The sequence below is a fragment of the Amborella trichopoda genome, chromosome 13 (assembly GCF_054954075.1).
Source record: "Amborella trichopoda isolate Santa Cruz 75 chromosome 13, AtrichopodaSantaCruz75HAP2 v2.0, whole genome shotgun sequence".
In the NCBI taxonomy this organism is placed as follows: domain Eukaryota; kingdom Viridiplantae; phylum Streptophyta; class Magnoliopsida; order Amborellales; family Amborellaceae; genus Amborella; species Amborella trichopoda.
The window spans coordinates 35,630,005-35,651,852 of NC_142348.1; the positions used below are offsets into that span (position 1 = coordinate 35,630,005).

General features: G+C 37.8%; 1 protein-coding gene across 2 annotated transcripts; it reads right to left on the reverse strand.

The window, feature by feature from the left end:
• Nucleotides 1–282: 282 nt before the first annotated feature.
• LOC18446288 (putative E3 ubiquitin-protein ligase HIP1) lies at nt 283–21,720 on the reverse strand. Of its 2 annotated transcripts, none has more exons than XM_011629550.3 (6): nt 21,399–21,720; nt 6,140–7,976; nt 1,751–1,801; nt 1,189–1,287; nt 891–1,031; nt 283–816 (listed from the first exon to the last, which is right to left on the reverse strand). In XM_011629550.3, the coding sequence occupies exons 2-6, from the start codon at nt 7,883–7,885 to the stop codon at nt 685–687; spliced, it is 2,169 nt and encodes a 722-aa protein (XP_011627852.1). In that variant the 5' UTR covers nt 7,886–7,976; nt 21,399–21,720; the 3' UTR covers nt 283–684. The 2 variants fall into 2 exon arrangements, with proteins under 2 accessions (XP_011627852.1, XP_088711376.1); XM_088855250.1 differs by having other exon boundaries at nt 1,751–1,804.
• Nucleotides 21,721–21,848: the final 128 nt, after the last annotated feature.

Genomic DNA, 21,848 nt, shown 5'->3' on the forward strand with positions numbered 1-21,848 from the left:
TCCTAATCCCACTGTATCAGAATCCCCATCATATCTTACATTCTGATCATATGGAAGTGTCAGGTGAGATCTTAAATAATGTTAAAAGCTCCTATAGTTGAATTCGATGTAATTGATTTAACAAAAGTATCTCAAATTCTTAAGTGTGAGACAAGCCAAAACATTAACATGTGCTCACTTTGCATAAGACTACTGAGAAGTGAGAACTAGATAAATTCTACTCCAAAACAACCGACCCCAGAAGGCAGAAAACGTTCAAAACTAGTCCCATGAGAGGTGATATGATCTTCACATGCGAGTCCTTTTATAGAGAGCAATCTCTTAATGCAGAACCATAGGTATGTGTATCCAAGTCTTTATATACAATGCATGATAAGAAGCAGTGTATGTAGCAGGAGACCGTTACTAAATCTATCCCACCCTACAGCTGGCGCATGCCCAATTTGGCGAAGTGTTGAGACCCTTCACAAGACTAGACACTAACAAGTCAGCCCATCACCTCAAACATGGGATTAAAAGAAAATGAAATTTGACACAAATATTATCCAGCATATTGGATTTGACAAATGAGAGGAGCACTCATTCATGCCCCACCCTCTTAATATCCAAGAGAGCCAGGCCTACGCCCTCTCTCTCTCTCTCTCTCTCTCTCTCTCTCTCTCTCTCTCTCTCTCTCTCTCTCTATCATGTAACCAATGCCGTTGTTTTACAAACAGGGCACAAATTTTTGTGCATCAGCCATCGTTTGATACAGGCGGTATGGAAGTCATGCCCGCAATTCAGTGTTCCAAGCTCTTCATCATCCACATATTCTTCCTGCAAATGCGAAAGAGTAAATGTTTAGTTAAGCAACATCGAATAATTTGTCATACAAAGAATAAAAATCTTACCTGGCAAATGCAGCATGGCTCAACCTCTACAGATGCATTTGTGATTGCCACATACTTGCGTTGTTTTAAACACTTCACGACAGTTTCCTCGTTAAGTCCAGTGCTCACATTCCCTATGCGTTCCTCCAATGCCAAAAGTTCCTGAAAGAGTAAAGACAACAAATTCAGAAAGGCTCAGCCTAAATACAATGGGAGGTCCAACTCTATCTCCATCACTTTATATTTTGGACTGTGATAATCAAAGGCCTATTCATCATGATCTATAGAATTATAGTAAACTTCCATGCGCTTTAATTACCTCATATGACATGTTATCCACGTCAAGACGCATGTCCCTATGTCGATCATGCAAATCAGCAACACCGTAAAATACCGATTGGTCAAGGATCAAAACATCCTGCACATAACAATTGATTCAATTTGTAAGAAAATAATGAATTTGTGATCTTCTAGAACTCTCTCAAGACAATGAAACCAACAGCTCGTTTTGCATTTCTTTAGGCCCCATTTGAACTTCCTGTTAGCCATATCCAAACCTCTTAATTTGCCTTAACGAGCAATTGTGAAAATAGGCAAATGTTTAAGGGTCATAATCAAGTGGAGGTAATAGAGGCAAAAAGGGATTTTTTTCCTTTTTCTAATCCTCAAGATCACAACAGGGTCATAATACACTGGGTTGCATCCCTTAACTTGCACCATGAAATAGTAAGTGGCAGGCCAGTCAGGGGCTAAGATAAGGTAGTTTTCTTGCTACGACTAAAAAAAAGGACATACGTACAGGTTCCTAGAGTTTACATTAACACAGAAGTGTGCTCTTTTTCCAATCCCACTAAATCTTAGTATGAGCTTTCTCTACGCACCTCAAATCTCAAATTTTCACCCCGACGCATAAGATCCAAAACGTTGCGAATCTGCTACACAAATAAATGAATTATAAGTTCCAATAGAAGGCCCTGTCCAAGTACATGACAGAAAAAACTATTAATATGTAGATTTCCGAGAGAAAAACATCAATAACAATTTATAAGGTCACAATTGTTAAGAGGACAGGAAAATGATATAAACAAATGAAAAAGACAAACATACCCCAAAAATCCTTGAGGGCTCAAGGTTTAGATTTAACCAAGAGATGCAAGGATCGAAAATAACCACAAAAATCAATAGGAATGCAATTAAAGGAGGGTGCTCAAGGGGAAGCACAAAAATGTGACAGGCATATGCTGAAGGGCTCCAAAAATATGTCACCCATGCTTGCCTGTATGATGACTGCTTACCAGATTCCCAAAAGTTGTTGTTACAGTGGGAAAACTATTTTTCTTTGTAAAATGAAAGAATAATACCTAATATATCATTATTTTTGAAAGGATAACCAAATTAACCTTTACAAGAATGTTTGAACAATTATACGGAAATTGATATATTCTCAGAGATATACAAATACTTATAAATATCCCATGTAAGCTCAGGAAAAATATATTTATACATACGATGAAGATGTCAAAGACAGAATTACAAACAACACACATCGTGACAATTTTCTAGGCCCAACAAAAATAGAGAGAGAAAGAGAGGAGAAAGAAGGGGAGAGAGAGAGAGAGAGAGAGGAGGGGGGTGGGTAGCCATCAACACCAAAAGTTGCAGATCTATCTCGAGTTACAGAGTTCTATATATATCTGCAGCCAGTCCTGTAGTGGTAATCTATAACTGGCATAGCAACAATTTATCTAATTTTGTTTGCCTCTATCATGAAATAGATAGCTATCATGATGGCCTCAATATTATTTTCATAGGGAGAGGACAGATCAAGTAATCTGAAACCTCAAAACAGCCAATAGAACTTGAAGCCATATGACTTCTTTGGAAGTCCCCAATACAGGTCTACATTCAGCCTATCCACTACATATAAGACAATAGTCGTCATTTCTATATGTATCAAGAAACAACCACCTAAAAAGATACAAGATCTGGTTAAAGCTCTCTCTTACGTAAACATTCAGTTCAATCAAAATCCACAAAGGAAATTGGTTAAAGATCTCATACTGATGAGCATTGTCATCTTCCATTTCTTCAAGGGATAACAACAATATTGCGTCAACTAGAATCACCAGAGCCAAATGAGCTCACCCACATGTAGGACAGGGTTTAGTGGCTAAATCTGGTTCTACTACCATTTAGATGACCTCTTGGTCCAAACCTTAATGCCCTCTCACCGGCCAGAAAAGAATTGGTGGTGTTCTGGGGTATTTGAGGCAAACACAATCTTCGGGGGTCAAATAGAAGTCTGTGATAATAGCAATGCCTGAATCACAAATCTTCTGGTTCATAGGGAAATAGACCAGATGAAAGAGACGAAATGAATTGTAATGACCAGCATCTTCACTCCGAGATCAATGATGCACAAGAGCCCCAGAGCCAAGGGGCCTGAGACTTTGATGAATATGTATTCGTAACCCTGGCCCCTTTGGATGACCCTCTGGCCCTTTTGGACTAAGCAGCTCACTTCTGAAGAGCAAACGGAAAACCAATACGGTCTTCTCAGGTCATGTAGGAGTTCATGAATCATTAGAGGCAGAGTAGTCTCCTAGGCAACAATTTTTACTCTCTAAGGACCAAACTACGGGTTGAGGGAGACAACTTTGAATGTCACCAGATTGGAGTCCAAAGAGGCTAACTAACACTGAAAGCATCTTGCGAATTTTTGTCGCTAAGGTTTAAATGTCTGCGACAGAAGTATTACAAAGTGATGACAAAGAAACTACGCAAGGATGATATAAGTTTTACTCAACCCTACATATATATAGGACATACACACGTAAACAAGCCCTCAAAGAACACTCTGCACCATCCACAGAAAATAGCTTTAAGGCCACATGCAGAGTCTCCAGAAGGAATAATATCAGAGTACGCATCTCCTTCCAAAACATAACAGAACTAGCTAAAACTTTATGCAGTCCATAGGCTTTGTGACTTCTGCTATTATTCACTATATACTAGTAAATTGGCCCTTCAAAAGTAAAGGTGTGCGTGGTTACCATTTTCATGACAACCTGAAACATTTTGACATAACATACAGTTTAAGATGCTTTCAACTAGCAATATTCTCATCAATGCATTTCATATTTTCATGTGATTTCACTTCAATGCTCAATAAATTAAACTACTATTTATTAAGAATTTCAACCCTATCACTAAGAAACTACAAAAATTTTATGAGCGAATGTCTAACCACAAGCCAGTAAATATTGGCTGCATGAAAGGTCACATGTTCCAAGTTCTAAGGAAAGAACCAGTGTTTGAAAACTCGTCGAATCAAACCAGACTCGTCCTGTTCGACACAGGAATCGACACCCCCGTGCTAGTTCCACCAAATAACGCTAAAACGCCCGTGTCTAGAGAGAACCGGGCGATTCGGAACAGTGAATCGCCCAGTGACGTCACGATTCGCATGTCGCTATAATAACTCACAGCCCGTGACATCATCATTCACGTGCCACTACACTATTTTCAGTTTTTTTTATTTTTCAATTAAAAATTCAAATTATATGCCCCCACCTGCTTGTGTCATGCTTATGTCAGCATACTGACTTACCCACCTCACTTCCACATAGCCTACTAGCATCAGCCGTTTATGAAGCTTGTTGCCTTTCATCCCACATCTCTTCAATGTGGGATAATTATATATATACCTTTGCTTTATTCAACTCACATGAAGGTTCATGCGCTTTAATCCTAAGTCTTTTTCCTTTTAAGTTTTAACGTATTAGTCCACGATGGTGTACCCCGACGGTGTATGCCCATCATGAATAAGAAGAATGTACTTTCGATGGTAGTCATTAATTTATATGATAAAAAAATAAAAAAATTATTAAAAATAATAATTAGGTGCTCACCACCCCTATCTTTCACCAAAAAAATTTAAATTTACCTACCCAAATAAAACATAAAAATTTTATTAGGCTATTATCTCACAGGATTATTTTATTATATAATTAATAATTAATTGAGTAGTTAATTGAGATTAAAAATTAGTACTAGCTCATTGGATATTAAAAAAACAAAAAATAATATTAGTTCTAGTTTATTGAATATTAAAAAATATTAGTTTAGAGGATATTTTAAGAGAGAAAAATAACACTAACTCATACCACTTTAGAATTTAATTCTATATTGACAACCGAATCTTTTATTTTATTTATTTTAATTTATTTACATTATAAATTATGTAATTTACTATTTTTTCTTATATTTGTCAATAATACGTTTTAAATTATATGATATTATAAGACATTTTGGATTTGTTATTATTTGTGTAATAAAATAACTATAAAATGTAAACCAACAATTTCAATTTTAGTATATAATATTATAGTTAGTTAGGTTGTAATAATTTTGGATTATAGTTAGTTAGATTGTAATAATTTGGGTTGTTTTTTTTTTTTACGGATTAGGGTTCTCCGCAAATTCGATATTTTGGTGGCCATTGTTTCATCGATTTAAAGCATTCTTTATTGTAGTCCATATATGATTATACACTTCATCCATTATAATTCTATAATTTTTCTTCTGTTTGATGTAAATTTAATGGTTAACATAAGTTCATGCAGGGAAAGAACAACTCAAGATTCACATATTATGAAAAAAATGAAAGTTAATATGGCAGTACCCTCATTTCTTATTGAATTCCTAAAAAACAACATTTATAATGAATTTTAATAATTTTTTTGGATTTTTTCTAAGGCTTCATCTCACTGATTCGGCCGATTTCCAATCCGGATCGCCAATTCACCGATCCGTATGGGTTTTTGGGGTGCCCGATCCGGGGCACCGATCCTTTTTTTAAACCACTGGAAAGAACTATTCAAATAACCTGCCATTAAACTCATACATGTTGAAAAACACTGAAAATGCCTACAATGAGGTTAGTCCAAAAAACAGGTGAAGGTGTAACCCCATGATCAAAACAAGAAGAAGAATATGAAAGCCATAGATTAAAGAAGGTCACAAGAAATACAATCTTCATGTCTTTGACAGAAAACAGAACCACGAGGTATCATTTCTCCATGACACAAATAAAAAGCAACTTTCCTGAAAATGTTGTCGATGACTAATAAATTTTCATGCTCTAAACTCAAAAGATAGTTTGGTGTTAAATTTGTGTATAACAGTGTCTCAATGTTGTGTAATGTTTAAAATGCTAGGAACATGCTAAATAAGCAATAAATTTCAGAAAATTGTATCCAGAAACAAACCTCAGAAACAAGCCTACTTCGCCCTTCACTTGCAGCCGCCCAATTTCGTACTGGTAAGGGAACTCCTGGAGCACCATCACCATGCCGATCCATCAAGAAAGCTGACCTTAGATGCGGCTGATGCCCCTGTATATTACTACCACCACCACCAGAAGATGGCATCACAATCTCTGTGGATGAAGTAGAAGGAACTGGTCGTATAGGAGGAAAAGTACTGCTTTGACTTCCCTGCTCAGAGCCTGGAGCTGAAAACAATGATCTTCGAACAACCTCTGATAACCTTCTTGGAAAATGAGACAGAGGCACCTGATGAGGAACCAAGTTTGACGATGATGCAGAATGGGTATTGCTTGGATTTGAACCATTTCGGGAAGTAGAAGCAACATTCCCAGGCAAGTTTACATTCCCATTAGGAGAGCTCCAAGGAGCTGGATCGTGGGGTAATGGTCTCATTTCTGGGGTAGGTGCTAACAAGGCATGCTCTAAGGTACTTCTGGCTCTTGAACTCGCATCATCCCTCAAAACAGTGGGTCTCTCCCCTGAAAATACAGTTGAACCAGATGTGCTGCCAATTCTTGGGATAGAAGCTCCACTCCAACCAAACGAGCGAGGACTTCGATGAAGACTAGGAAGACGGTGGGGTATACTGAGGTGGTTAAGAGGAGAAGAACTCGAGGATGCTCTCAAATCTGGAGCCTGCATCAGTCTACCAGATGATGATGCATGGGGAGTCATAGTATGGGCACGACGAGTGGGATTACCAGTAGGCCATAAATGGGGGGAAGAAGCTGAATCTTGCTGATAAATGGGGTTGACTCTCATACGAAAGCTTCTTTGCGAGCTCTCTGCATTTCCACCCACTGGTAGAGCAGTATGGCAGTCAGGAGCCGCTCCATTGATATTAATTCCAAGTCTTGGGTTCAATTGATCATCTGCGGAATTACCAACAGTGGGTATAGAAGTACTTGAACTACTGCCAGTAGCATTCGCCCGAGAAGGAAGCGAGAGCTGGACACTTTCGTCATCATGTGGGAATGAACTAGAGGTTCCAACCATAGATGACTGACCAGATACTCCTTCTACATTCTTCCTTTTGCAGGAAACACGTCTTCCATGATCAACTGATAAACTCGATCTAGTACCACTGCTACCTTCACCAAGATGACCAGCGTTATTTGTCCCACCAGGGTCAGCTGATGAAATGTGCTCAGACTCAGGACCACTGGATTTATATGAATGAGGACAAGAGTCGTGCTCCATAAAGTCATTGCCAGCATAGCCTCCTAAATTTAGGTTAGAACCCTGAGCGTTGGAGTTTTGAAAGACCAAAGGGTCATTAGCAACATGATCGGTGCTGAGGCTGAGATCCACGGTTTCAAATGAAAGAACATTGGGTTGCTCCAATGTCCTTTCCTCTAACCTGGCATCACTTCCAGATGGAATGGTTAATGAAGAACTCCACCCTCGATCCACTTTTACATCATCATGACCAACTCGATTTAATGAATGCTCACCAGCGCTAGACCCACCAACAGACCAACCACCCAAGCTCCCATCCTGGCTCACAAATGCTATGTTGGCATCACTCGGAGAGAGTACAAAATCTGGCAACGACCCCGTCTCGACTGGATTCATCATATTATTCCAGTATAGCGGTTGCTCAACACCAGATGTACTAGAGCTAGAACCAGTCTCAAATTCAAATGTATCAAGGAAGGACTGGACGGTACCCCTTTGACCTTGCATTAGAACAGATATATATACTCACAACAGTTGAAAAGATTATGGTACACAACAATATTAACAAGTTCCTTCTAATCACACAATCATCAAAGACCTGCATGAAATAATGACAAAGATGAATGAGTTGATGATGATCAAACCAATCAAGTCAAAACGCCTTCACAGGAACCAATAAACTATAGCAACTCCCAAAGGAACTAGATAAGCACAAATCTTGAATAGATTTCATTCCACAAGGTGCACAAAATATGAGTTCCCATTTTGATTTCTTGATGATTGCATAAAAGATGAGTTTCAAAGAAAGATAAAAGCAAAAGTTGCAAAGGGACATTTTATATATTCACTTCAATCCATTGTGAGAAAGCACTCAATATAATAGGGTAAAATTCACTGAATGAAAACAATACCACATAACATGGAGACATGCTGCAGCTATCATGACCAATTTGATTGATTGCATGCAGCAATATTTGAAAACCCAGAATACATACAAACTTAGCAGTCGCAGACTCTAAAAATGAACATGAAATTCAGGAATGCGAGAATGAAACAAAATCCAAAGCATAGTAAATAACATATCAATGAAACACATTCAAATCTGATGAACATTATTAATACAAGGTAAAAGCTGGCATCCTACAGGAACAAGGGAATCAAGATTTCTGAACTAGGTGCACTACCCCATCATGATATTAAAGTAAGATTCTCTCTTCATAAAAAGGCATTACAAATAAATATGCATATTCTTAACACTTGGAGACCCATCCCATGAATGCAAGTAAAAGAGACACATAAGCAGTACCCAATGCTTCATAATATTTATAATGAATATCATACAAGATAGATTATTACCACATATTCTACATACAACATCATATCTCACGGTTATAGCCAAACTTAGCCAATGCTCGATCAAGTGTCAAATTTAGGAAGCAATGCTAAAGCGAATGGGCTTGCCAGACCTTAGAGCTGCTATCCTTTGATCTCACTAGACTAATGTTAAAAACTTCCGTCATCCAAATGTAGAACAAATTACGAGATGAACCCAAAGTTCTACGCCGGGCAACCAATAATAGCCAGTGCTCACTTGACAAGGATGGGTTCATTTTGGTCATATTTTAGAGTATTAGTTTGCTTCTTTTTATGCACGTATGTCAGGCAATGGGATTTAGAAAACATTAAAAAAACAAATAGTGCTCATACACGCTGACCATAGATTTATTAAGATTCAATATGAACAGTCCACCCTATAATGTGCTATAAGTTCGGCGGCATGGTTTTAAAATAATATAATGAAACTGCACCTTCAGAAATCATGTTAGGGGAATTTGATGGATACCAAATTGTAAACACACTATTTTCATTGTGATGAACAATCTCTAAAAAGCCCTACATTCATTTGATGGGAGGTTTAGATCCTGGCCTTAGGGGGGGTTTTTTTTTTTTACCCCAAATTTTGTAGATAGCCTTATCATCATCAAATGAACAAAATAAAACATTGATTTTGAGTTCATAAAGAACTAGATCCCAATGTCCACCAAATGGACAGTCCATGTACATTGCTGGAGCAAGACTTGGTTTGATTTTTTCTTTTTTTGTTGAGGAAAACTTGCTTCGATATTTTCTAGGGTGCAAATCAATTTTTTTGATTTTCAGGATTGATTGCAACGATGAAAAGAGTGTGAGTTCAAAATTTGGAATCATAAAAATGCCCCTAACATGATAATTCAAAGGAGCATTTTCATTATATTACTACAAAACCGTAGCATGAGATAACTCCCAACACCGGCATATATATGTGCGTGAGAATAGTATGAGAGAAAAATAGGTGAATCATTTGGTCTACGACTGATGCATCATCATGATCCATGACCAGTAGTGAACAAATAACTTTTTAGTAAAATAAGTTCATGCTACACTAAAGTGTGTTGTATTGAAATGCCGTATTATCCCCCACAATACTCAAGTTGCATAGGGTCTCGCTTGGCTTTCACCCGAGTGCATAATCTGGTATTAAGCCTCATTTACTGTTCATGATATGTGGGGCTCCCCATATTCTCGTTTATTATGTTGCATTATGTTATTGTTGCTTATTTTGCAATAAAATGAATCTTTCAATATTTATGTCCAGGTTCAATTAGTCTCCTTGCAGTGCTCTCAGCTGAATATATGACTAGCAAGAGGCAAATGTGATGCACATTTTTATTCTTGTGACTAGTCTCAAGATCATAAAATCACTACCTTACCTAAAAGCCATCTCTCCAACAATTCGCTCCAACAGGGACTACTCTAGTTGAATGCCACATTTCACTAACATTAAAATAATACTACCATTGTGATTTGTCTCTATTTGCTCCATAATATTATCTAGGATCCCACCATGTCACTTACCAATACAATATGACTTCACTCTTTCACACCATCCCACTCCTTACTCACATGATTACCAAGTGCAGTCAGCTTTTGAAACTATGTCCACTTCCAAAACTTATATCAAAAAATATATTCGAGATCTACGACCCTTTTCTCTATGGGTTTGTTGTCATATGGATGTTTTGCGTTTCAAATCACAGTAGAATCCTGCTTAGAAATTTAGCAACAACTTTAGTATTAATTAAGTTTAATTTAATTAGGAAGGCTTCAGTCCTTTTTTGTTTTTCAGTAGGATGGTATTCTTTACAAACTTAAAAATTAGAAAATAGGAAAGCCTTTTTTGTTTTTCAATAAGATAGTATCCTTTCCAAACTTAAAATTAGACTCCTATTTTGTTTAAGAGTCTAAAGAGATTCTTTTGAATTGTAAGGGTCTAGTTTCATACAAACTACACAGAAACTAGTTAACTAATTTTGAAAGAAACTCGAAGATTAAGTTGTATAAAAGTAGAGAAAGCTTGAGTTTCCTACTAAGTAAAATGAATAGGGATTCAAACTTCTAAATACCCATGCAGGCCTGTAGCAAAATTACACTCAAGTAATAAATTAGGGCTTTTAACTTTTGTGAGGCCCCTTTAAATGAGAGATTCCCCAATTATTTTTATAGCTCTAGCCCTAGGTTTGGGAGAGCCTCCCCTAAAGGTTGAGCCCCCTCTTCTTCTTTTGATGAAGATATTCCCTCAAATCCCTAGATTGTGTTTGGAGGTTCTTCCCACGTAAGCTTGTGCCCCTTATTCTTTCCCATCTTTGTGTGGAATGCCCCATCCAAGATCCCACAACCAAATTGGCATTCATTCAAACCCCTCCCTAAACTTCAGTCACACATTCCCAAAACCTGGGTAAACTAATACATGAGCTTTTGAAGCAGTTAATGGAAATGGTAAAATACCAGGCGGTGAGTCCTAACTACCATGTTTGAGAAAATAAGTCACTTTATAATCAGCAGCCCTTCCCAATGGAAATGGAAGGAAGGCTGAGGATAGTCTAAATAAGGAGCATTCTGATAATTCTTCTCCTCTACTTTATGGTAAGAGTTGCTCTATCCATTCCTCTATAGTGGAGTCAAATCCAAGGCAACCAATACCAACCCTCCAAAGGATGGACATGTTCAAGGAGGTGGTATTCTAGATTCAGACCAGCCAGTTCACAGTATACAGAGCATCCAAGGATCAAAGTCAGGCATTGCTTTCACTCTCAGAACTTTTCTGTAATAAAGTCAAATGTATTGGGTAATAATGTATGGGGTAATAAAAGCGCTTGTTGCAAGAGATGTCTAGCCTGACCTGCAGGTGGCTAAAGATGAGTATTCGCTAGAGGTCCAGATAATCCTCTTCGACTACTTAGATTCTTTGAAAGCCCTCGAAATTGTTGCCCCTCATGAGAGAGACATAGCATGATCTTGACCTCGATCCAAGAGCCTTTCTTCTAACTACAGGAGTCTTACAGATCATGTAAAGCTTTACCAACAAAGTAAACTTTCTCATCGAGGATTTTATTCATTAGAGCATGGGCCTGTGCACAGCACCTGGTATCCTCACTTCTAAGAAAGATGGGACATGGTACACATGCATAAACAGTATGGTTGGAAAATCGAGTAAGTTGCATGTTTTTGTTCCGTTTCCTCTATCAACATACATCAATCCTTTTCTTGAGGGATTCTCAAAAGAGTTAATTCGCTCAACCAACGAGATACCATCCAAACTCTTAGGAGCAATAAAGAAAACACTTGAAGAGAAAAGATTTATAGTGGCCATTCAAGCTCCTTTAAAACATAAGAACATTTTTTCTCCAATCGGGGGGAAATGATGAAGTCATCTTTGAAGGACATGACCTCTCACTCAAATGTCTGTTTTGGGTGATCCAAAGCTTAAAGAGAATATCGCTCTTTACAAGATCCTATCTTCATGGGATTTTAGTAATTCAGACATTTCAAGCTCCAAATCATGGTCAAGAGCACATTAAGAATTTGATTACGAAATTTTCGTATTAACTAGGTTTAGGTTTAATTTATGTAGAAAAGTTAAAATAATTGGAAGATAGTTTCCTAATCTGTTTAAGAGTCTAGAAAGATTCTTTCCATGTTTAATAAGGGTGTAATTCCTAAAAACATTAAGGGGCATTTGCCAAGTAGTAAAGAAAAACCCTAGGTAAATCTAAAACCCAAGTTTTCTTGAGACCGAGTAATTTTAAACATCGGCTTTTGGGTAGATTCCATTTCGATAGAATCAAGATGGAACTGAGGTTTTATGCTTCAACTAGTTGGATTCACCTTTAAAAAAAAAAAGTTTTTGGTATTTCCTAGGCACCTTCTCAGGTCTGGTGCTAGTGGAAATGGAGATAATGTGAGGTAGAGAGAAGGAGGAAGAGATTGATTGTTAATGGAGTTGATATGCAAGGAGGCTTTTTCTGATTACATCAGTAATGTAACCCACATTTTTGGAAAACCATATCTTAACTGGGTTTACTTTAACCCCAAAAGAGCCTTAATGGGCTGATTTGAAACACCACGTCTTGACTGGGTCTACTTTATCCCCAAAATAGGCTTCATGGACTAATTTGAAACCTAGGTTTTGAGAGAGAAAAATAGGCTCCATGGACTAATTTGAAACCTAGGTTTTGAGAGAGAAAAATAGGCTTCATGGACTAATTTGAAACCTAGGTTTTGACTGGGTCTACTTTATCCCCAAAACAACCTTTTATTCTCGAAACCTGGGTGTATTAGAAACAAGTTTACTACATATCTGCAATAAAAGTAACCTTTCTCCAAAAAAAAAAGTAAAGATTTACCCAAGATCCAAATGACCCTAATGGAACAAGTTACCTAATTTTTGCAATGTTGTTTAAAACGAACCGGATAGACCCATCTAGACCACAAACCGGTGAACCAGCACCATTTCGGTTTGTTTGACCCTCCTATACCAAAACAGCCATTGAACCGATCTCCAACCAAGGCCGGTCCACCTGTTCGAGATCGAAATGCCAGTCCCACTATAGGAAAAAAAAGAAAAGGTCCAAAAGGACCTTTTCATTCTTTTGAGTTTGTTTTCATTCTTTTGAGTTTGGCAAAGGGAGATTCGGTAAAATGAAACAGTGGGATGGTTTTCGAATATAGAAAACCACTTTCTATAGAGAAAGAGGCTTTCGAAATTTTTCTTTTTTTTTTTTTTTTTTTTGATAAAGTTAACTTAATTGTTTCATTGAAGAATGAAAGAAGTAAATACAAGTATTGGGAGCGTGCCTTACAAAAAATGGGAGCTACCAGAACCCTGACGGGCAAGGTAATCCCTTTACATGAAAGCAAAAAAACAATCCAGTATTGTGACAACAATGGGTTGGCTTAGCAAAAATGGTGAGAGGGTTTATTTAATACCCTATTTACAACATAAATACAAGTGGTGAGCTAGAAAAGAGAGAGAGACCCTGCAGCTAACTTTGAGAGGTCCAAGACTGTTTGTAAGATCGGCTCCGTCATTGGCCATGAGATCTGCGAACGCGTTGGACGTCCTGAAGGTATGCCTCTAAGAGACGCTGATATCCCTGCAAATGAATTCAATCTCATCAAAGATCGAAGCTATATACCAACGTGGTTTAGCGTCCCCTTCAGCTATCAAGTCGGATCCCCAAGAGGGGTTAAAGCGCTTGAGCCCTATCAACAGTGCCATCGCTTCAGCATGTTGCGAGTTTGTATGGCCAAGGGGTTCGGCGTACGTGAGCAGAATATTCCTCTCATGATCTCGGAATACTCCCCTGGCCCCGGCTGGTCTTGGGTTGAGCAACCATCAAAATTAAGTTTGATGGTTCCTCTCAAGGGTGGTTGCCAGTTGTTGGTTTTTTGAGTTTTCCTTGGTTGGTGAAAAAGGATGTTACCCCAATGGCTTAGAAAAAAGTTTGTGGGTGTGCCCGCGAAGACTTTGTGATTGGTTGCCCAAAAAGTTACCAAAGTAAGTCTTAACCAAGGTTTCAAAAAACGCTAGGTGGCCCCTAGGCGGCCTGCTGACTCCCAACGCCTAGGCGGGGGCCCAAAACCTTGAGCGCCCAGTGGTTTTAAAAAAACCAAAAATGCCTAGCCCACCTGGGCACCCACCTAGCCTGCCCAGGTACATCCGCCTGGGCCGCCTAGACCTTCTGGGCGCCCGCCTGGGCGCCTGCCCAGGTACATCCGCCCGTGTAGGGTCGCCTAGGTCTAAGCAAGCGGATTTTTTGTCCAGGCCGCCTAGGCGCTAGGCGAACCGTTTTTTAAAACATTGGTCTTAACCTTGTGGAGAAGTGCAGATAACTGTTGATAGAGTCCCTGGAATATCCTATTATTCCTCTCTATCCAAATAACCCATTTAAGCGCAGCAGTGGCAGCCTTCCAAATGGTTTTTCCAGCTTTGTGGCCAAGGCTTTGGCAATTTTCTCTCTCACAATCTCGCAACTGAGAAAAACCTTAAGATTTAGGCAAACTTCCAGGTACTTCTCCAAGAAAATTTCGGCCATAAAATGACATTACCGGTTTGGCCCCTGGTTTGTTCCTAATCACATTGAATTTTTGAAAGAATCTAAAAGATTAGGAATTTAAAGTAGAGAAAACTTGAGTTCGATGTTAAGTCAAAGAATGTGGAATCTAAACCTCAATAAATACCCATGTAGGCCTATGACCAAATTCTATTCGAGTAATAAATTGTGGTGAGAGGACACCTTCAAAAGAGATTCCTCAACTTTTGTCATAGAGAGAGTGATACCACAACTCTGGCCTAGGCTAGGAAGAGTCTCCCGAAAGGTTAGAGCCCTTCTTCTTCTCTTGATGGAGATATTCTCCAAAACCCTAGTATGTGCATTGGAGGTTCTACGCATGTAAGCTTGGGTTCCTTCCTTTGCACCTTGTGTGGCACATACCCATTGTCTCCACCACCAAATTAATCACTCATCCAATGGCCTCCATAAAACCTAGCCATACATCTTTAAAACCTAGGTAAACTAGCTCAATTGCTAGCCTGATCATATACCTACACTCCCTAGCCTTCAAAAACCCACAGTTAACCCCTAGATTTGCCATAATTCAACCCTATAATCCTTATCAGCATCCTTATATCTTGCTGGACCTCCTATATCCTACAATCTTTAACCACTTTCAAAACTCTAAAACCTATCCTAAACCTTGACCTAACCCAAACAAACCCGTCCTCATAGCCCTAACTCTTTATCTACTTCAATTAGACCTAATATTATCCAAATTTACCCCAACTAGTTGTGTCCTAATCATTGCAAGAATCAAAACCCTTTAGAACTCCTAATCTCAACGTAATTAAAACTCCTACACCACACAAATCCTTTCTTCGAAAGGCCACCTCACGTGCTACACTTGTACAGGAGCCAAGCCCCATGGTCCTGCATCACCATGTTGATCATAAAATCCATCATTGATATACATCAAAGGGGTATAGATCAAAGGCTTTCACATTTCACCTACACTCATAAACAACAACAAAGCATCATAGTCATGATTTTATGATCATCCTTCCAAAAAATTAGGTCTATTTCAAGATACGGGACCGACAGTCATGTGATTCCTTACATAGTGCCATAATCAACTTCTTATGATCATGATCCCAATAAAGATAAATTTATAATATAATATTTCGTTTTGTTATTGTAATATGATGATCAATTTGAAACAGTTGCTCCACATTATGCAATAGTTGATATTGTTGTTGTCTGCTTCATCTCACCACTCAACCATATTTGCTTAACCAACCAGCACCCATTTCCCCTACTGCGATAAACATACATAAATCCCAGTATATCAAGCTATCATTGTTTCGATACTCTGGCTACTGCAGTAATATACTATTTTATAAATTAGGTAATGAATTCAGTGAGTACTACTATCTCTTAATCCTAAACATAACCCCCCCCCCCCCCCTCCCCCCCCCTCAACACCAAAAGTGCATATCATTAAATTCTCACCCCTTACTCTGCTTCTACAAGTCCCATCCCACATATAGTTGCCGGAAACGCCTGTGATTCTGAATCATTTCAGGAATCGGAATCACGAAATTACGTGTATCAGATGTTTCCTAATCGTGGAATTGTTGTCCGTACGATTCGGAATTACAAATCTTGATTCGCACTACATTGGAATTGCAATCCAATAAAATAGGAATTGTGTTTCCTATTTATAAGAATCGATGTTCCTTCATGTTGGATTCGAGTTTCATACGTACATGGAATCACACCTGACTCCACATAATTCAGTGGATCCTGGAATCGCGATCCGATTAGATTGGAATTGTGATTCCTAAAAATATAGAATCTTGATTCCTAAAATTTTGGAATCGTTGTCCCCATCAACTTGGAATCAAGATTCTCACCATTCAAGAATCGAGATTCTCCCCATACTGGAATTGTGCACCAATCCCCTATGGTATATGAGAAAAGTACTCAAAAAATATTATAATTTTATTATTATTACAAGATTGAATTTTGGTTTGTAAATATTTAGTCCAATTACCAATGTCAACATTTATGATAATTTTGTCAACAATCTCATACAATGGACTCGATCTACCAACAACCATTCTCCTACAAGGCATGGAGCTAGTCTATGACATACAACTAGTGAGAACAAGGGCGATGTCCCTCTATCTCCTTTCCTTGAATTATAAAATAAGCAGATGACATAGAAATTCTTCTTTGTTAAATGTAGTTTTGACTTTTGAAAATTGAGTCATTCAATTTTAAGTCAATTTCTTATATTTAATGATTAATTTAACCTAAAACACCATAGGGCACTTCAGTCATATTCTTATCCTCTTATTCTACTTGAAGAAAATCAGTGGTAGCATATCTTGGTACCCATCATATGTTAAACAATATTACATTAGTACCCACATCATTTACTAAAACTTATTAAATTCGAAGTAACAATTTTTTTTTAGTAATATTTATTCTTGGTAAGAGTTGTTAAAAAGTAACATGGAATTCAAATACAAGGATAAAAATTCCTAAAAATTTGAAATAAACAACATGGATTCGCAATTCCAAAAAAATTGGAACCAACGTTTCGCATAAGTAAATTCGAGTTGTTGTGTAGCTAAGAATCACAATGTCTGCGATATAAAATCTTGATTGCAAACAACATGGATTCACAATTCCTAAAAATTTGGAATAGATGTTTCACACAAGTAGAATCGCATTGTAGTGTAGCTAAGAATAACAAAGTATGCGATATGGAATCTTGATTCCAGGCTTCCAAGAACAAAGATTCATAAACTAAATTGAATCACATTTTGAAAAACTTGGAAACGTGATTCCTTTATTTCAGAATCGAGTTTCATCTTGGGAAATGCGGAATCGAGATTCCGAAATGGAATCGCTACCCCAGTGGGTGATTCGGGTAACTATAGTCCCACCCCTTATTCTGCTTCTACAAGTTATTCAAATCCTCAAATATTCTCAACTTCCTTTCTAGTGCACCTTCCAGCATCACATTCTCCTCGTGGAATTATAAGCAAGCCAACTTTTTATTTCATTCACAACTTCAAAGTAGTGAGATGTATACTCCAGGGGGAAAATGAAATATCTCACACATAGAAAAATTAAATAGAACACAAAACCTAATAGTTAACCACCTACAAGCATTTTTTCATTGCATGCAACAAAGACGTTCGATCCCCAAAGTGAACTGAGGAAGTTACCTTAGCATAGAATGAGTTGAAGAAGAACCGGAGTGTATGTTAGGGCAAATGAATATAATAACCCACTCATAACTAAATTTCAACAGAAAAACCCATTCATCTTCATAGTGACAAAAATGTGTTGAAGAAGTCACCTTAGCATAGAATTGAGTTGAAGAAGAACCGGAGTGTATGTTAGGGCAAGTGAATACAATAACCCACTCATAACTAAATTTCAGCAGAAAACCATTCATCTTCATGGTGACAAAAATGTCATTCATGGCTTCCCTACTATAGTGATGATAATGTTGATGATGTAACCATCACATTTAAAAGGAGTTTAGCACATCCAGAAATTATAAGGGTGCAACATAATTAAGTGAACTAACTATTTTGGATTTATTCTATTTATTTTTTGTTTATTTGATTAAAAGGTTCAAAAGATATATTCTTGTGATTTTATGGTGCCTTTTATATTAGATATAAGGATACTATTTATTATTTTAGTTAATAGCTCATGCTTACCCATTTGGAAGAGTTCCAAATCTTTCAGAAAAAAAACCATGATTCCTAAAGGGATAAATATAACTAAGAGTAATCACATAATACTGACACAAGAAGGAGTACTCTTTCTTTGTATAATGATAGACAGTATTCTTTAATGAACCAAGACAGAACTTTGGATAGAAGTATATGTAAACTCCCAAGCACTTAGAACCAAAACAGAATTTGGATATAAGTATATGTAAATTCCCAGGCACTTTAATGGCCCATAATTCCTAGATGTTTCATTCCTGCTCTTTTATGAGGCAATGGCATGAATGAATCCCCAGCTCAAACCAAAATAATACAATGGGAAAAAGAAAAAACTCAAAGTCTTCTACTGGTTCCTTTCTTGCAGTTCACTTTAACTGCTTCCTGGCAAATCACTGTTGAAAGTTAACTCAACTTTCAGGCATCTATATATTTACTATGATTTTTTCATTCTTCTCTACCTGCACAGACTAGTTTCAGGGCTTCATAGTGCAAACCAGAGTCTTAAATGTCACACTCTTATGAAACCTTTTTATTTTTATTTAAATATTTGAGAGAACCAATTTTTAAAGTTAAACATATATATCTATACATATATATATATATATATGCGCACTATAAAAACCCAATAAAAACCCTGTTACTGGCAACAGGTTGAGTGGATAAATTGTTGACAATTGCAACACCACATACCAAGTTCAAATCTTACCACTGAACTACGGGAAAAGAAACCTATTTCGCAACCTGCCAAGAAAAAAAATGGGGTTTTGGCTCAAGTGAAGTTCTTGAGAAGAAACCCCAGGTCGAGCCTTTGAGAAGAACTGTTAAGCTTTCAAAGGACATAAGTTTTCACCCAAAAATCGTTTGGGTTGATTCCAAGCTGATTCAAATTACAACCCTGATCTCTATGAGCGTGTGTCTGTTTGGGAAATTCATCAATTAGATCGATGAGAGAGTGTTTGTCATTCTGGTTATTCCCCAAAAGGTTTTCTCGAGACCCCTCAAGGCCTCAGGCAAGGAGATCTACTTTCTCCTTTTCAGCTCACCATTGTTCATAAGGTTTTGAAGCAGTTATGTAAGGTGATTAATCCAGACCACGTATGGGATCTGACTCAGTCACCACCTTCCCTGCTTGTAAACTGCTAGAAATGCAAGTAAGATTCCACCCTCCCAATCACCATGAAAAGCATCAAGATAATGCAATTTTCTAAAAAGCATGAATCAATCTAATCAATGCTAAAATGTAACCTTATCAATAACCCTAAAGAAATTATTTATCCATTGAGCTCCCATTCCCAAGCATTCATCCAGTGCAACTTCAAATAAATATTCGCTGAAAGATACTCTGAAGTTTCCTCATAGCTTAAAGACTTTAACTACATCAGATCTATCCAACTCATTCAATAGCTCTATGATATCGATTTCCAAATAATAACATAATGAAACACTCAATAATCAAAATCAGCACGCTGAAGAATAAGCAACGAGAAAGAAAAAAATTCAGCAGTGCAAAATATTAAATTTTTTAATGTTGACTGCACATTGTCTGGCATATGTTAGAAATTAGGCAAATGTAAGATCAATCAACTAATGAAAAGATTAATACCGCCTTGCATGTAAACTGCCAATATAAAAAAGACCATTCAAATTGTAGAAATATGTTTACTTTGGATCGTTTAATCTTATTGTACATCTTAAAATATTAGAAGTACCAATTTCGTGTAATCGAATGCAAGAAATAAGAGAGACCACACTTGTGACAGAATTGGCAATGCCCAGCTATCATGAAGGTAACATGACAGGCATGGCACTCTTTTGTACTACTAATCAAGAGCTTAAAAGTGTTAACCCAATGAAACCCCGTGCTCCACCCTTCTGTTATTATCTTCCAGCTTATTGATGATCCATGACACTGATTAGATGATTTGGATATTTTGATCAAAACTTCAGATTTTACTCACACAAAAGAAAGTAAATGATGGCTAAAAATCCTAGCCAAACAGCCTTGATTCGGAAAAAGAACAGCCAATCATTTTTTTTTCAAGTTATCCTCAAAGAGACAACAACACCAGGAAACTAGATGGCCCAGATGATTAGAGAAACATGCAGACTTGAGGATAAGAAAAACACTATTTCTGGCCCAAATCCCATCTACTCAAAACGTAAAAGCATGAAAAGCCTCTCCAACCGACAAACAACACCAACAGTCATCCAGAGAAGAAATGCACGCATCTCACTAAAAAATAGCATTGGGACCTTTTCCTGATGAAAAAGATAAGCATTTTTGTGAACGGCAGTGAAAACTGAAACATCTGACCATAAACACTAACTGTATCCACTCCCCTTGGCAATCTAACAAAGCCCACATCAGGTTTGTTAGCCTCAACAACAAAAACAGCAAAGAAATCCAAGGAAAAATACCCAGATAATCGATAGCATGGGAAGATGATAAATTGATCACTGAGAACCATAACATACAGCTAGAACTTCCGATACAGCTTTCCAGGGGTCTTATCCATACCCCATTTCAATCGGGAAAACGAGTAGACGAGAAAGAAACAAGGCAAACTACTGAACAAGGGGGAAAAATTAAAGAACAAAAAGACCCAGCTGTTTTTTTATAGACGAAGAAAAAACCCAGCTTTCCAGAAGGGAGAAGAAACCTAAAGACCCAAAACCCCTACCAGTGCAAGAAACATCAAAACCCAAGAACCAATAATGTTCAAAAGATCTCCATGGAAACAACCTCATCAAAACAAAAAGAAAAACAATAGAGGCTAAGAAAATCGAAAGTCTATCAAAGCTACAATCTTTATCCATTTTTTCTGAGACCAAATGGGAACCAGAGAACAAATCTGCAAAACAAAACGAGAAGAAACGGGGGAAACATACCGGAAAAACCCAATCGATCGATCAAAGAACAATCAACCTAAGGATTTTGATTGCAGAGGGAGGAAAAATGTATCGATCGGTAGATTTAATGGTCGAGACCCAGTCTCCTTCAGGGGGGTTACGCCTTCTTCGTTACCCCGAGTCTCTGAGCCCCAAAAGGTGAAACCCCACCTGCTTTCTCTCTCCTCCCTCCTCTCACACATGCAAATGCTTCCTCTCTCTCTTTGCGTTGTTGTAAGGAAGGGGAGAGGAGAGGAGAGAAGAGAAGAGAGAGAGGGGGGGAATGTGAGAGAAACGCATTTGTTTCTCTCTCCTCACTCACAAAATGGCAGGAGGCATAGCTAGCAATAAGAATAGCATTGCAATAGGGTCCGCTGACCAATGGGGCGCCCCCTGACGTCGCCCGTTTCCCAATAAATGCGACCGGAGAGACAAAGTAGAGAGAGAAAG